This window comes from Acipenser ruthenus, chromosome 20, assembly GCF_902713425.1.
Source record: "Acipenser ruthenus chromosome 20, fAciRut3.2 maternal haplotype, whole genome shotgun sequence".
NCBI lineage: Eukaryota > Metazoa > Chordata > Actinopteri > Acipenseriformes > Acipenseridae > Acipenser > Acipenser ruthenus.
In genome coordinates, this window is record NC_081208.1 from 6,085,179 (window position 1) to 6,098,736 (window position 13,558).

The 13,558-nt window shown below is 40.3% G+C and overlaps 3 protein-coding genes across 3 annotated transcripts in view; 1 reads left to right on the plus strand and 2 right to left on the minus strand.

Annotated features, from left to right (window-relative positions):
- Positions 1 to 307: 307 nt before the first annotated feature.
- LOC131698847 (cilia- and flagella-associated protein 107-like) lies at positions 308 to 3,915 on the minus strand. The gene is made up of 4 exons (XM_058993317.1): positions 3,588 to 3,915; positions 2,843 to 2,953; positions 1,979 to 2,156; positions 308 to 1,139 (listed from the first exon to the last, which is right to left on the minus strand). Exons 1-4 carry the CDS (start codon positions 3,696 to 3,698, stop codon positions 874 to 876), a joined length of 666 nt encoding a protein of 221 aa, XP_058849300.1. The 5' UTR covers positions 3,699 to 3,915; the 3' UTR covers positions 308 to 873.
- Positions 3,916 to 4,004: 89 nt separating this feature from the next.
- Positions 4,005 to 11,298, minus strand: LOC131698845 (arylacetamide deacetylase-like 4). The gene is given in 5 exon segments (XM_058993316.1): positions 4,005 to 6,315; positions 6,514 to 6,577; positions 6,902 to 7,124; positions 10,813 to 10,919; positions 10,922 to 11,298. Coding segments are annotated over 5 exon segments (1,236 nt in total). The 5' UTR covers positions 10,989 to 11,298; the 3' UTR covers positions 4,005 to 5,540.
- LOC117432364 (short-chain dehydrogenase/reductase 3) overlaps positions 9,860 to 13,558 on the plus strand; it is a 21,865-nt gene continuing 18,166 nt past the window's right edge. The window contains exon 1 of the mRNA XM_034054170.3: positions 9,860 to 10,020. The gene's annotated coding sequence lies outside the window, so the exon portion shown is untranslated. The remainder of the gene's footprint in view (positions 10,021 to 13,558) is intronic.

Here is a 13,558-nt window from a genome sequence, read left to right on the forward strand (position 1 = left end):
GAGCGTGGACTTTAGTCAGTACAGAGTCTCCAGGTTTAGGAGAAGGGAGACCATTTATGAACACATCTTACCTCCAATCCTATGGAGCTAGTTGTCTTGAAACAGTAGACCTGTGTGTTTACACTTACAAAATACCAGAGCATGTGTGTCCACACTTTTACCACCGGGGGGCACTCTCATGAAGGGAATCTGTTGTATGTACATTGGTGTTAACATGCAGCATATTGTATTAGCAATTTAAAGGTTTGGGTTTGACAGTCCATGCAGGTTAAAAAGAAAATGAAATAGACAAAAAAAAAAAAAAACCTTCACATTCCATCAATACCCAAATTAATTTAATTCCTCCTACACTTTCATGGTCACTGCATCACACATCATCAGTGCTACAGATTCACAGAAAACTGTTTCCATACACTGCATAATACTGACACCTGGAGGCTGTAAAGCACAAGAACAAAGTCCAATGTAGTATATATACAGTGTGTGTGTATGTTTGTGTCACACAGCAGAACAGTGATCCCCTTTTCTGTTACATATATTTAGTGCAGGCTACTAGAAATAAGGAACAGTCCCTGAACTCGGGAGAAAACACAGTGACTGGGTAATTGCTGTAAGAACTATTCAGTATGGTTGCAAACATCACAAAAAAGTAAAGAAAAAGGAATTTAAGTTACTCTTTAAAACAAGCCCAGAAAATAGATGCACTATAAATGCATAGTGAACGCATAGGGAAATACTAGATTTGCCTTGGTAAACTTTTATTGAAAATTGCACCTCTTTCTCGTAGTAGTACGTTTACCAGGCCTAATAGATTTCAGCACCTGTTACTTTACTGAATAAAAAAGCACAATAGATGCAGCCCTGGCCGGGCCTCTATGCTGTGAGCTGGGGTGAGGATGCACAGCGGGCTGTATTGGGGTATTCAGGCACCAGGCGGCAGGGCTGGTTTCTGAGATGCAGGTCCTTGTTCACGCTTTTGGGGGTGTGCAGGTGGCTGGAGAACAGCCGACAGTGGCGCAGGGAGAAGGCCGAGCTGGGGTGCTGGGTGTACGATGCCCTGTAAAGACTCTCCTGTTCAGCTTGCTGTCTCTTCCACACAGGGACCCGTGACTGAAGGAGCCCGAAATTCGTAGCAGGACCTGAAAGGGGTGCTTGCATGATTACAGAGTATGAGAGGACGCTCCTGGTATGACAATGAATATTAATAACATATTAATAAATATTATTAAAAGGCTAAACTTAAAGTGGTTGTAGCAAACAAAATAATTTAATAAATCTTACCTGTTGTACGTTTCCATTTGCTATATTGGTTTCAAATGTGCAGTTTTCAAAGAAACACATACTATGCTATAGTAATTTTAAAAAGCAGGTATCTGTTTGAAAGCCATGCTTTTAGATAGTGCTACACTTTCACGGTCATTTCACCTGAAGAGTAAAACTGTCCCCCACCTCTTCAACACCTTATTTACTGTTACTAACCAACCAGCTGCTTCCTCTAGTGACAGCCAGTCACATGCTTTGACACAGAAGACAGTGCAGAGGTGAAATACCTCAGGAAGTGAAGCGTGACAAACTTCTTGAGAATAATATGGCTCGATGATTTGATGAGGGGGCGGATTCTCCTTTCAGAAACACAACCAAGTTTCCAAAGAAACAAAAGAACTTTCTTTAACCTGTTGTTGGACAACATTAAATATATGCAACACATATTGATTTCAAAGCTGCACACCTGAGAACTATGCAGCAAACGGACAAGCAAGATTTATGGCCGAAATGTTTCTACAGACACTTGAGACAGGTGAACAGTATAAACTCTTCAGATCTGTTAAAATAAATTATTTCGGACCAGGGTTCTGCTGCGGTAGGGTTAAACTATAGGAAACTAGCCGTAACGTTCGTCAACTTGATATACCCGTAGTTTCTTATAGTTTATTTTAGGTTATGGATGCTGCACTGTGGTAAATTTGGAGCTGCCTACCCTTTAATGGGTGGTCACTGCGCTCAGGCACCCAGGCCAGACTGTCGTACTTCCAGGATCGAAGAGGGGGCAGGGCCGGGTTCTTCCCCTGCCGGCAATAAACCTCATCGTACAGGGAGACCAGGTGATCAGAGTTAGGGGTGTTGTGGTGTGCAAGAAGCACCCTGCTTGGGAGACCCTGGGATTGAAAACGCTTGGGTTAGACAGCATTAAAACAAGAGAAACTGTAAAATGACATAGTAAAATCTGATATATACTGTACATTAATGGTGCTTATGAGTTATAGAACACTGTGTGGTGTTTATAACAAACACATTACTGCTTCTTTATCCGGTGTTGTACCTATCACAGTGAAATATTTAACAACCTCAATTCATGCATCCATAAATTACCTACTGTACGTGACTGAACAAAAAAGGCATAAATCATTCTCAGCAGCATTCACCAGATCCTGTATTGCATCCACATTAATATGTTCTCTCGTGGTCTGATTGAATGGCCAATGCCGGAACAGAAAGCGTTGTTGCACGAGGGAGCATTGATGAGGATACAAACACAGGATGTGGTGGCTGACGGAAGGCAGTCTCTGCTTCTCTTGATAAAGGCCATTCCCAATAACCTGTGAAATATGAAATTTGACAATTTAACAAAATGTTTTTGTAACATTTATTGAACAGGTTCCTTTTCATAACCAAATTATGATGAAAAACAATACAATGAATGCATAGGTGGTTTCTTACCAGATTTGTAATTCCAATTTTGCATTTCTGTAGAAAATATTAGTAAATTTGACCTGTTTGTTTACCCCTTGTACACGTTACCACACACACACACACACACAGGTGGAAGGACTGGTGTGTGTACCTCTTCCCTCTTTAGCGCAGATGTCCGCACCACCACATCCCTTGTGGTCTCGCTGTAAGGCCGATAGTCAAGCTGGTTGGTGGTTTTGCCTGTCTGGCCTTTTCTGGTGAACTGAGGGAGACAAAGAAATAACCCATTTAGTGTGACTACAATGCCCCTGCCTTTACAAAATATACCATGGAGGTACCATTTGCCCACATTACAGATAATTACTAGTATTCACATTGTACCATGGTAGTCATGGATTACAGTATCATGATATACCAAAAGTACATGGGTCTAGAAGATGGGAATTTTACCTAATTTACTCTAATGGAACTACTGTATCATAGGAGGTATATTTGCAGAAATGTTGTTTGTCACATTCTTATTTTTTCCATCCATTTTAAGTGTCAGCTTTAAACAAGATCATCTAGGGAGTGCCATTAAAGATGAAACAATATACATATAAAACATTACATTTTTGGCTGTCACTTATAAGTAAAATCACTTGTCCTTTTGCAAATGTCACCACTGTGGTACCATTCTGCTAAAGTCTACCGTTGTGCACAGTTTATGAAAGGTTACCATGAATCTTTTGCAGCTTATACTATGCATTTACCATTGATTACCCTGGTCTGCCATGTTTAATAAGCTTCACCATGCTTGATTTCACATTGCTGTGGTAAACTTTTATAAGGGACACATGCTTAACCATGACCAATACATTTTTTTACTTCTATGGTTGAATGTATGTAAACCTTACCTGTAGTCTCTCCTCTACCCAGTTCCCAATAAGAACCTTGTTGGAGTATTTCTCCTCTATTCTCCAGCCAGGCATTGACCACTTCTTGGGGTCACTCTGGGCTCCGGCCATGTCTGACCAGGAGATGATCACTGTTCAGCTCTGAATGGCTGACGGCTACAAACCTGATGCCCCACCTTCTCCAGAAAAGTGATCCAAGTAGCAGGCTGTTCTCTCCAAGTGTAAAATTCTGTTGCCATGGCCACAGTAAACAAACACTCTCTCCAAGCAACAGGAGTTCTGTGTTCCGTTAGGCACCAGGTAAAAACAACCAAACCCCATGAAAAAACAAGTTTCAGTCCTTAAGTCCGTTTTTATTATTCATTACTATTGATTTTTAGGGTTACTTTTCTGTAAAGTTCATTATTACTCAAAGAATCCAATTAATTTTTTATTGAAGGTTATAAAATGACAGTAAAAAGTACATGCATTCAATTAACAACATAAACACAATAAAACATTTATTCTTAACCAAAATTACAGTTTTTTTTTTATTTTTACCTATTATGCTTAAAATGGAGAAACAATCTCTGAATGGTACCTTATATAGTACATCTCTCTTCTGACAGGAGATGCAGAACTACAAATAGCAGAATTCATTGCAATGTAGGTTTAAAAATATTTTAATCACACCTTAACTCAGCTAAAAAAAAACTCACACTAGTCCTGCACCCAGTCATGGGTTCTGAACTACCCTCAAATACATACAATTGACCCTTGTTAAATAATGTGTACCTCCTCTACAACTGCACACAACTCCTAAAAGTAAACCCAAAGACTGTGCTTATTCATGCTGTGATGAGAAGTGCAATCAGTTCAGAGCAGCTCTATCAGGGGCCTGATTGCTAGCACCTCATAATTTCAATAAGATCTCTAAATAAGGGTACTTCTGAAATCCAGGCCTGGGTGCAGGGCTAGTGTAAGTTTCTGACCCTGCAACACATGGTCTAATCCAGTTGTGCAGCGCGAGAGCCATTCCATACAATCATACCCTTAATTACTTAACTGAATCAATCATTTAATTGATAACCTCCAAAACCTGACATGGAATAGCCCTGGAGGACTGGAGTTTTCCACCCCAGCCCTAATCAATTACTGCTACTGAAATACACAACCGATAGTATAACAGCAGGATTATGCAGTTTCACTAAATTTTATGCTTAAGGGTTTTCATTTAAAAACAGATTAGCTTACAAAACAGGCACACAAAAAAAGACTTTATTTCCATACATATACTAATGTTACATGTCAAGCTGCAACTAGGACTGACATGAAATTCATTTAAAATACATCGTGTTCACTTCCACCAACAGCAGGCTGAGAGCAAAATGATTTCAACTGGGACTGTGTCCGATCTCCCCAACTCCCACTGATGGTGAAAGTTACCGAATGAGCGTCCGATGCAAAAGGACAAGATTTGAACCTCCAATTGCAGGGGGGGGGGGGGGGGGGGAAACGAAGGATGTGAATATATTATTCCGTCAGAAATGCTGGAGGTTGGTGAATTAATTCAGCTTGAATGATATTTGCCAAATAATTCTTAGAGGCTCTTATTGCAATTATATAATTTGTGTTTCGACTAGGAGCTGCTCATCAGGTCTAGTTACATGCCAGACATATTTAATGTAGGCTAGATCTTCCCAAGTGTCTCTATATTAGCAAGGACCAGCCCCACTCAGTGCAAAAAACTTAAGGAAACTTGTTTGCAAAGTAGCAGATCACTAGATGGCGCTGGCTCTTACTTCTATAAAGATACTTTAGTTTATCTAGCCTATGTTGCATATAACCATGGCAGGCAACTGCATTTGAGGTCAGGGAAAAACAGATATCTGGCTTTTCTGGGTAAAACCATAATTATGATCCATGTCAAACTCAATCAGTTATTGTAGCGACTATAGAATCCCTGCGCACTGATCAAAGAGTCTTGACAAAGCTGACAATGTGGTCGAGAGCCAGCTTACCAGATGGGTAGGTCAGCCACCCTTTATCAAAGAAACTCACAATCCCGTGGAAACCGTCCTGGACATGCCACCAAGTGACCGGCACCCCCAGGTCCTCCAGACGCTTCTTGAAGAGTATCCCATCATCTCTCAGCACATCAAACTCACAGGTCAAGATGAAAGTGGGCGGCATTTTACAAAGGACTGTGTCCGAAGTCAGCAGTGGGGACACGCTGGGTTCCAGGGCATCTTTCATTATATCGTAAACCTCTTCGTCATGGGCGGTTACAGCTCTCGGTGTAAAGCCACGAGTTTTGAACTCTGGGGGGAGATTATCCGGACCCAGCCACTTACGGTACTTCAGTTCGAGTTCCACTGGGACGTGACGTCCATCCAGCACGTCCTCCAATAAAGAGGTGTCCCCGTTTAGATAGTGCAGGTAGTAAAATCCCATGCGGGTCCTGTAGAGCAAAGGCACATACTGGTTCTGCTGGTATGAGGGCAGGTTGAAGTCAGCCATCTGCAGGACAGGGTAGATCAGAATCTGAGCACAGGGCAGAGGCAGGTCGTTCTCCACAAACCGGTGGCAGAGTGCAGCCGACAGGTTCCCCCCTGCACTATCCCCTCCTACAGCTACCTTCCGTGGATCAACGCCATAATCTGCCTCAGCCACCTCCAGGAAGTGAGAGGTGGCTGCCAGGCAGTCATCTAGCTGTGCCGGGTAGCGGTGCTCCGGGGATAGGCGGTACCTGTGGAGCACAGAGAATTAAAAATAATAATTCACACCTACCAATATCTTCAATAACTGATGTGATCTCTTTTAGGACCTGCTGTCTTACCCATCATGACTGAAACTGCTAAAGGCAGCAGGTGTTTCATCCAGTCCTGTACAGCACACAAGATTGCGTTCAGCATTACTTTAACTGCAGAAGGTGAAACCCACTTACCCAACAGAGACCACTACAGTTTCAGACTCCTTGGCGATGTATCTACATAAATCATCATAGGTATCTAATAAAAATAAAGTAAAAATGTTTAAATGATTCAGGCCTATTAACCTTTCTGTCAAATACAAACTTTCTTTGACTTTCCTATTCAAACGTACGGCCACAAATATGCAAATATGTCTGGTGGGACGGCAGCTTGACCACTGGAGTGAGTTTGAGCTACAGCACATGAAGTGGTGAAGTACCAGGAAACAGTAGCAGCAACACCAATGATAACATTCCTAGTGCTAATAAGTAACTGGAGAGTTAGTGTGTTCTCTCCCACAGTCCCCGCACCCACAAGCAAATTTAAATGACAGGCTCTCTGGAGAGACCTGCAATTACTCACCAATGCTTCCTAACATCCATCCACCACCGTGAAAATAGAGCAGTCCCCTGCGGTGGCCAGAGGAGGGCGCTTTGGGCTGGTAGACCCGAACAGGGACCCCAGCAAAGGTCAGGTCTTTGATCAGGAGCTGGGGGGGCACCTTACTTGTGGGCAACAGGGTGTTGCTGACCCAGCGCGTGAAGCCCACCTGGGTACACAGACCCATATTCTGGAAGATCCGGCCCTGAGGTGGGGGCAAGCATATGCAGGTCAATGCATGGAAATGTAATGTTAATGACTTATCTTCAGAGGTTTGTGGTCATTATAAAATTTGCAGTCATTATAAAATTAGTGTCAAGATTTAAAAAAAATACTAAAATAAACAATGAAAACTACTTCTAGTAGAGACGTTTGTCATTTAATTTAGTTTGTTTCTTAATTTAGCACTACTCAGGGTTTTAAAGTTATGGATATCAAGACATTTCTGGCCCGCTCTTTCACAGCACTGAAGAAATTAGCAGAGTTTTATTTTTCTTAAATACATGTTCGGCCATGGAGTTTGCAATAAAAGACTAATAAAAAAAACAAATACAGATGCAGTCATTTACAGTATTTCCCATCATGCCTGTGCATGATAACCATTCATTTTCAAGTTTCAAACCAAAATTAGGCACTTTGTTTGCAGACTTGAAAATTGCATTTTTAGAAAAAGCTTATTTTTATTTTATATTCATTTTATTTTATATTAATTTGGCTCACTCATGAATATGATAAATACAGACAAGAAAAACACGACATTCGGAAGGTTAAATAGTTTTAATGGAATGCAAGGTTTGTCTGTTTTAAATGACTAACTTCTCCAGCTTTGCACAGTCATTCATACACACTGCCAGGGAATTGACAATGTGAGCTGCTTTTCTAATCCACCCAATATACGCCCTGATAATTACCCTGAAAACTGAGAACACTGGTCTCCACCCATTTTTCTGAATAAACACTGATAAATATACAGGAAATTGTACATATAAAATGAAGTGCCTACTGCAATACACAGGAGTTGCAGCAGGGGGCACTGTTGGCCAGCTCCAAAATCAACGCAATTCCTTTCAATTACTATACTACAGCCGAACGTGTCGCATCACCTATAATTTTAGGATTGAGACATAAAAAAATAAACTATATGAACATAATTTAGATATTTTATTTAACGTCATGTAATCAAAGAAACTACAAAATAATGTCGCAAGGGTCTACCTGAAGCCATAATAGCAGTACAGTATTTCATGATAAATTTCGAAATGTTACATTTTTCAGTTTGTCCGTTCTTAGTTAAGTATATGGAAAGTTACAAAGCGGTATGTAATTTAATATGTTAACGTAATATAATTCAGCAAGTTTCATTCGACTTTATGAAGCAAAACTTGTTAATTCTGCAGGGTGATGCAACACTCATCGCTGTATACGTGTTGGAAAATAGGTTCATGCAAAAAAAGACAGAGTGTGGAATGTAGGGGATATAATGGAGGCACCCAGACGCACATGTCAAACTTACAAAGTTTTACCTTGAGAATGTCTTGGACATATCTTAGCACAATCACCGATAAGCCAATAGCCTTGCGCCATTTACAATAGTGTGAAGTAGCCAGTCATTATCAGCCATGCTGTTTGCTCTTAATCTCAGTGTTTGTTCTCCTGCTCTCAATAAGCCAACATCAAATGTGCTGCTTAAAAGTACAATATGCAAAATGGGTTTGACCTTGCTTTGGGGATAATGACGCCAGTATCAGCATTATGGGGGCAAAACAAGGGTAAAGTCCTGTGACTCTGACATAAGCACATGTATTTAAAAGACATGAAACATTACAGTACTGGTCAGGGGGTATACTTTAAAGAGGACTTCATGCTGGTTGGAGAGTTGGTTCTCAAATCCAATTTAAATCCATTTACTCCAATGAATTATTGTCCAAATGTCTATAGTCACTAAATGAACGTACTTCCCAAAAGTTGCCGAGTAGGAAGCCAGAAAATATTTGTTCTAATACTAAGCTATAATAAAATAAAAGATACCAGAAATAGAAATCAAGAGATATTGATTTCAACATGGCTTCATACATTAAAAACAATCCTGAATAGTTCTCCCAATGCCAGCAAAAGAATAGTCAAGGTCAGGAGCAGAAGGGACAATATGGGGAACGTAGTGGAGGATCACAAAGCAATAATAAAACACCCTTAATATAAATCAGACTGAAGTACCAAGAGGACTGGAGGCTCTCAACGCTAACAAATCCCTCGGTGCGGATGGCACGTACCCAAGAGTGCTTAAAGAAACAAGGGAGGTCATGGCCGACCTGACTGGCACATTGCAAATGTAAAACGGGAGAAAACTACAGACCCCTCAGCCTCCCCTCCACAACATGCAAAATCATGGTGCTATACAGCAAAGGCATCATAGGAAACAGCCAAAAGGGCACTCCTGCCTGACAAACCTCTTAGACTTCTTCAAAGAAGTCACTGCAACGATGGACTCAAAAAGCCGTTGACAAAGTGCCACATAAAAGGCTAATCCTCAAACTGTAATCCACGGAAATACAAGGTAGTACACGCAAGTGGATACAAAGCTGAGGGCAAACCTTTAACTGGAGCAGTGTACTCAGTGGGGAGTCAAATACCAAATGGACCAAGAGAAAGACCTTGGTGTTGGAAAAGATTCATCAGTGTCAGTAACCACAAAGTGCAGGGAAACAGAATTTTTGGGTATATAGCCAAAAGTGTAGAGCACACATCCAAGGAGATTATGAGGAGGTTGTATAATGCACTGGTGAGAATACTGTGTCCCATTCTGGTCACCACAGCAACATGGCCCTGGAGAGAGTCCAAATTAGAGTAACCAGACTAATCCCAGGGCTTAAAGGACTGAGCTAGGAAGCTACGCTGAAAGAAGTGAATCTATTCAGCCTGGAACAAAGAAGAATCCAGCAGTGCAGGATTGAAGTCTTTCAAATCTTAAAGGAGTTGACATGGTTAACCCAAACCATTACTTTCTGCTCAGTACAGAAACCAGGACCAAAGAACACAGCTGGAAATGAAGTGGAGACTCAGGACTGAGGGAAGGAGACACTTCTTCACACAGAGTGGTGAATGTATGGAATGGACTTGGATCCTTTAATACAAAATTCATATCAACGTTATTGTATTTATAGAATACCAATGTACACACGTACATAAAAACATGTAATGTGATATTTTACGTAATACTTTGTACTGTGATATTTTTGTAACAATTGTAAATCGCCCTGGATAAGGTCGTCTGCTAAGAAATAAATAAATAAATAAATAAATAAATAAATAAATAAATAAATAGTTTGATTAAAACCAGTAGAAACATTTACTGGCAGCAGAACTTTGATACATAAAATCATAATGCTATCGGTTCAAGATCCAAAGTCATATCTATATATATATATATATATATATATATATATATATATATATATATATATATATATATATATATATATATATATATTAAATAAAATAAGATAACCAACATTCAAACCCATCTACAACATCAGCGTTTCTTTTTGTCAAGTTTCCAAAATGTTACACAAGTTGCGAACGGGTTGTCTGTTTCGTAGAGTTGAACTGAGTGCTACACAATATACTTTGACATAGTCCCAACCCAACCGCTAACTTTCAGTTGCATGCACATTGATTAATTTCACACGATTATTTGCATTTAGTGTTACATTGTTGTACAATGTTTATTTTTATAAAACGCAGAACAAATACAAGCCAACCAGTGATTCCGCTAGTCTTAGGTAATTTTTATTTTATTTTTTGTTGATGTTTCAAAAAAGTTCACGACGTCTTAACTTCAATTTGTTCTGCAAACCGCTCAATAACAACAAACGAAAAAAAAGTACAGTACTTACCAGGACCGCAATGCCTACCAAGAGCCCGTGAATCAGCCTCAATTTTCCGGGTTGAGCAACCCCTAGAGGTATCTCGGAGTTCGAAAACTCAGCGTATATCAGACCGAAACTAGTAACATGAACGCAGCAAAAACAGCTGCAAAGCATAGAATTATGATAGCAACGCCGAGCTCCATTGATTCGAACGTGTCGTCCCTCTCACTCAAAACACCCGCTGGCTGGCTGGCTGGCTGCTTGCTTGCTTGCTTGCTTGCTTGCTTGCTTGCTTTGTACACCAGGTTACAATTTACTGACCCACTCTCTGCTATTTATTAGCCGCAGTCAGGTGATGTTTCGCCCAAGGTTAGGGCAAGGTTAAAAAGTATTGCAAAAGGTGCAGCACTTTGTCCAAAATGTTAGTTAATTACACAAGTGCATAGACTGGAAAGATGTGAGTCTGTGGTTAATAAAATAAAAGGTTCTCTCTCTCTCTCTCTCTCTCTCTCTCTCTCTCTCTCTCTCTCTCTCTCTCTCTCTCTCTCTCTCTCTCTCTCTCTCTCTCTCTCTCTCTCTCTCTCTCTAAAACAGGCGCTGTGTATTATTTGTAATTCCCTACTCTTGCCTGCTCAACAGCCGGCTTAGCTCAACCCTTCAGTAACATTAATGAGCTGTTACCATATGGGTGCATTGAGCAGATTTTTTGTAGGCTACTGTGTCGTTTTATTACCTGGTTATTTAAAGTGCCTTTTGTAATTTGGGCACAACAACAGTACAATGCAGTAATACTGCACAATGAAACTTTATCAAACTCTTAAGATTGCGTTTACTTTAAAGAAAACAGAAACATTAATTCAGAAACAAATATAAGAATGTTTGAAGCTGAAATAAAACAGTAATCCGACATCCTGCACTAACACTTCCACCCACTGGTGGGCAGCCAATATTAACTTTTCTATTCTCCGTATGGTGTAAAAGTGGTTTCCATGGTGAATAACCAAGTTATGGAGGCAAACTCGGACTCTCAGTTAAGAAGAGCTTTAAAATGTATGACACGTGTCAGGTGAGGACCAAGTCCAACAGGGAGGTCCTTCACGTGAAAACGTTTGACAACGTGCAATTTTCCAGATGCCCTGTAGGTGGCAGTGTGGTCTAGTGCATGGAACCTTACCATTATTAACACCACTCCCAGACCGTATATTTTCTAATTTAATATTCTGGTGGTCAAACAAATTATTGCCAATACTCAAATATTGCTTTTCTTCTTTATTTTTTTTAATAAGATAATGAGTTCAGGAGCTGCTCCTAAGTTCTAGTTGTCTACCGTACAAATGTGTAATGTTGGCTGGATCAGCCAAAGTGTCTTTATATTAAGACTAGAATCCTGTTTTGGACAGCAGTGCTGGCAAGACACAAATGCGATCCAAAGTGGCAGATCACTGGGATGCTTTGTTGGCTCTTACTTATTTGGATGATCTAACCTGTGTTTCATAAACTATAGCACAAAACTAGACATGAAGTGCAGCTCAGGTGAAAGTACCATAACGCAGACTTATCAAAAAATAAATAACAGCATTTGTGTAATCGCAACAGTATCCACTTAGAGTGGGTGTAAACAACATAAAAAGGTAAGGGAGCAGTAAAATAATAATAATAATAATAATAATAATAATAATAATAATAATAATAATAATAATAATAATAATAATAATAATATTTTGAGGCTACTTAAAAAAAAAAAATCTCTGCCATGTGATAACTCATCAGTGCGGGGCCACTAACTGGTTCCTAGGGGCCACGCTGACATGAAACAGCAGTAATAAAACACTAACTGGCCCATACTTGGACACTGAGCCTTTACCGTGTGACTCAAGTTTTGTCCTTTCCACCACAGCTGACAGTAATCCTGTGGAGCGCAAAGCACTACAATGCGCTATTGTGAGACCTGCTTTTAACCTCTCTGAGTCTCTGGCAGGCTTCTTGCGGTTGCACGCAGTTCAATGGGGATGGAGCCAGAAATCGCAAGCTGGAAACAACTCAAGAGTTTATGGATTTATTTGTCTAAGAGATATTTTTACAGGGTTTATTTCAAGGCCAAACAGAGTCACTCTGGCAATGTTGACAGAGCTGTTTAGCCAGATAGAAAAATCCAGAGTCAGTCAAGCAAAAAGATAAAGATAAGATTGACGTACACACTGACATACGTGACAGACAGTTAGGCAGGCAGAAAGTTAGATAGACGTCCTTACAGAAATGTCTGCAGCTTTACTAGCAATGGCAGCACAATGGATACTTTTTGATAGTGCTGCATTTCCTTGGTCATTTCACCTGCAGGGTGAAACAGTCCCTACTCTTTTAATGGTTTCTTTCCTGTCATTAACCAGCTAGCTGCTTCCCCTGTTGACTGAAATTCTTTCAGCCAGTAATATGCTTTGACCGAAAAGACACTGATGTGGCGAAATGGCCTAGGAAGATTTCCAAAGAGTGAGGCAAAGGAACTGAGCACTTTTCAAACCTAGTGTAGAACCAGATATGATATTTGCTAAACATAGTTTTTGTAGCTAATAGACAGGTGAGATTTCTAGAATTCTACTGCTGTCATCCACAATGCGGTTCTCTCAATGGATTTGTGTCAGGGACTACCTCTGTACTGGCCTGGGGAACCTTATAAGTAATGTTTAGCAGGACGCAGTGACCTCAGCAGACACTTTGTGGGAAATGGTTTTATCTTGTGAACCGACAAAACAGATAAACTTTGACCTAACACTGA

Bases quoted from the DNA above. Each gene is read 5' to 3' on its own strand.
- LOC131698847 (XM_058993317.1), bottom strand. From the start codon at position 3,698: ATGGCCGGAGCCCAGAGTGACCCCAAGAAGTGGTCAATGCCTGGCTGG. The intron at 2,954-3,587 runs GTAAGGTTTACA...TGTCTCCCTCAG, and splicing joins GGGTAGAGGAGAGACTACAG to TTCACCAGAAAAGGCCAGAC. The intron at 2,157-2,842 runs GTACACACACCA...TTTCAATCCCAG, and splicing joins CTGCGCTAAAGAGGGAAGAG to GGTCTCCCAAGCAGGGTGCT.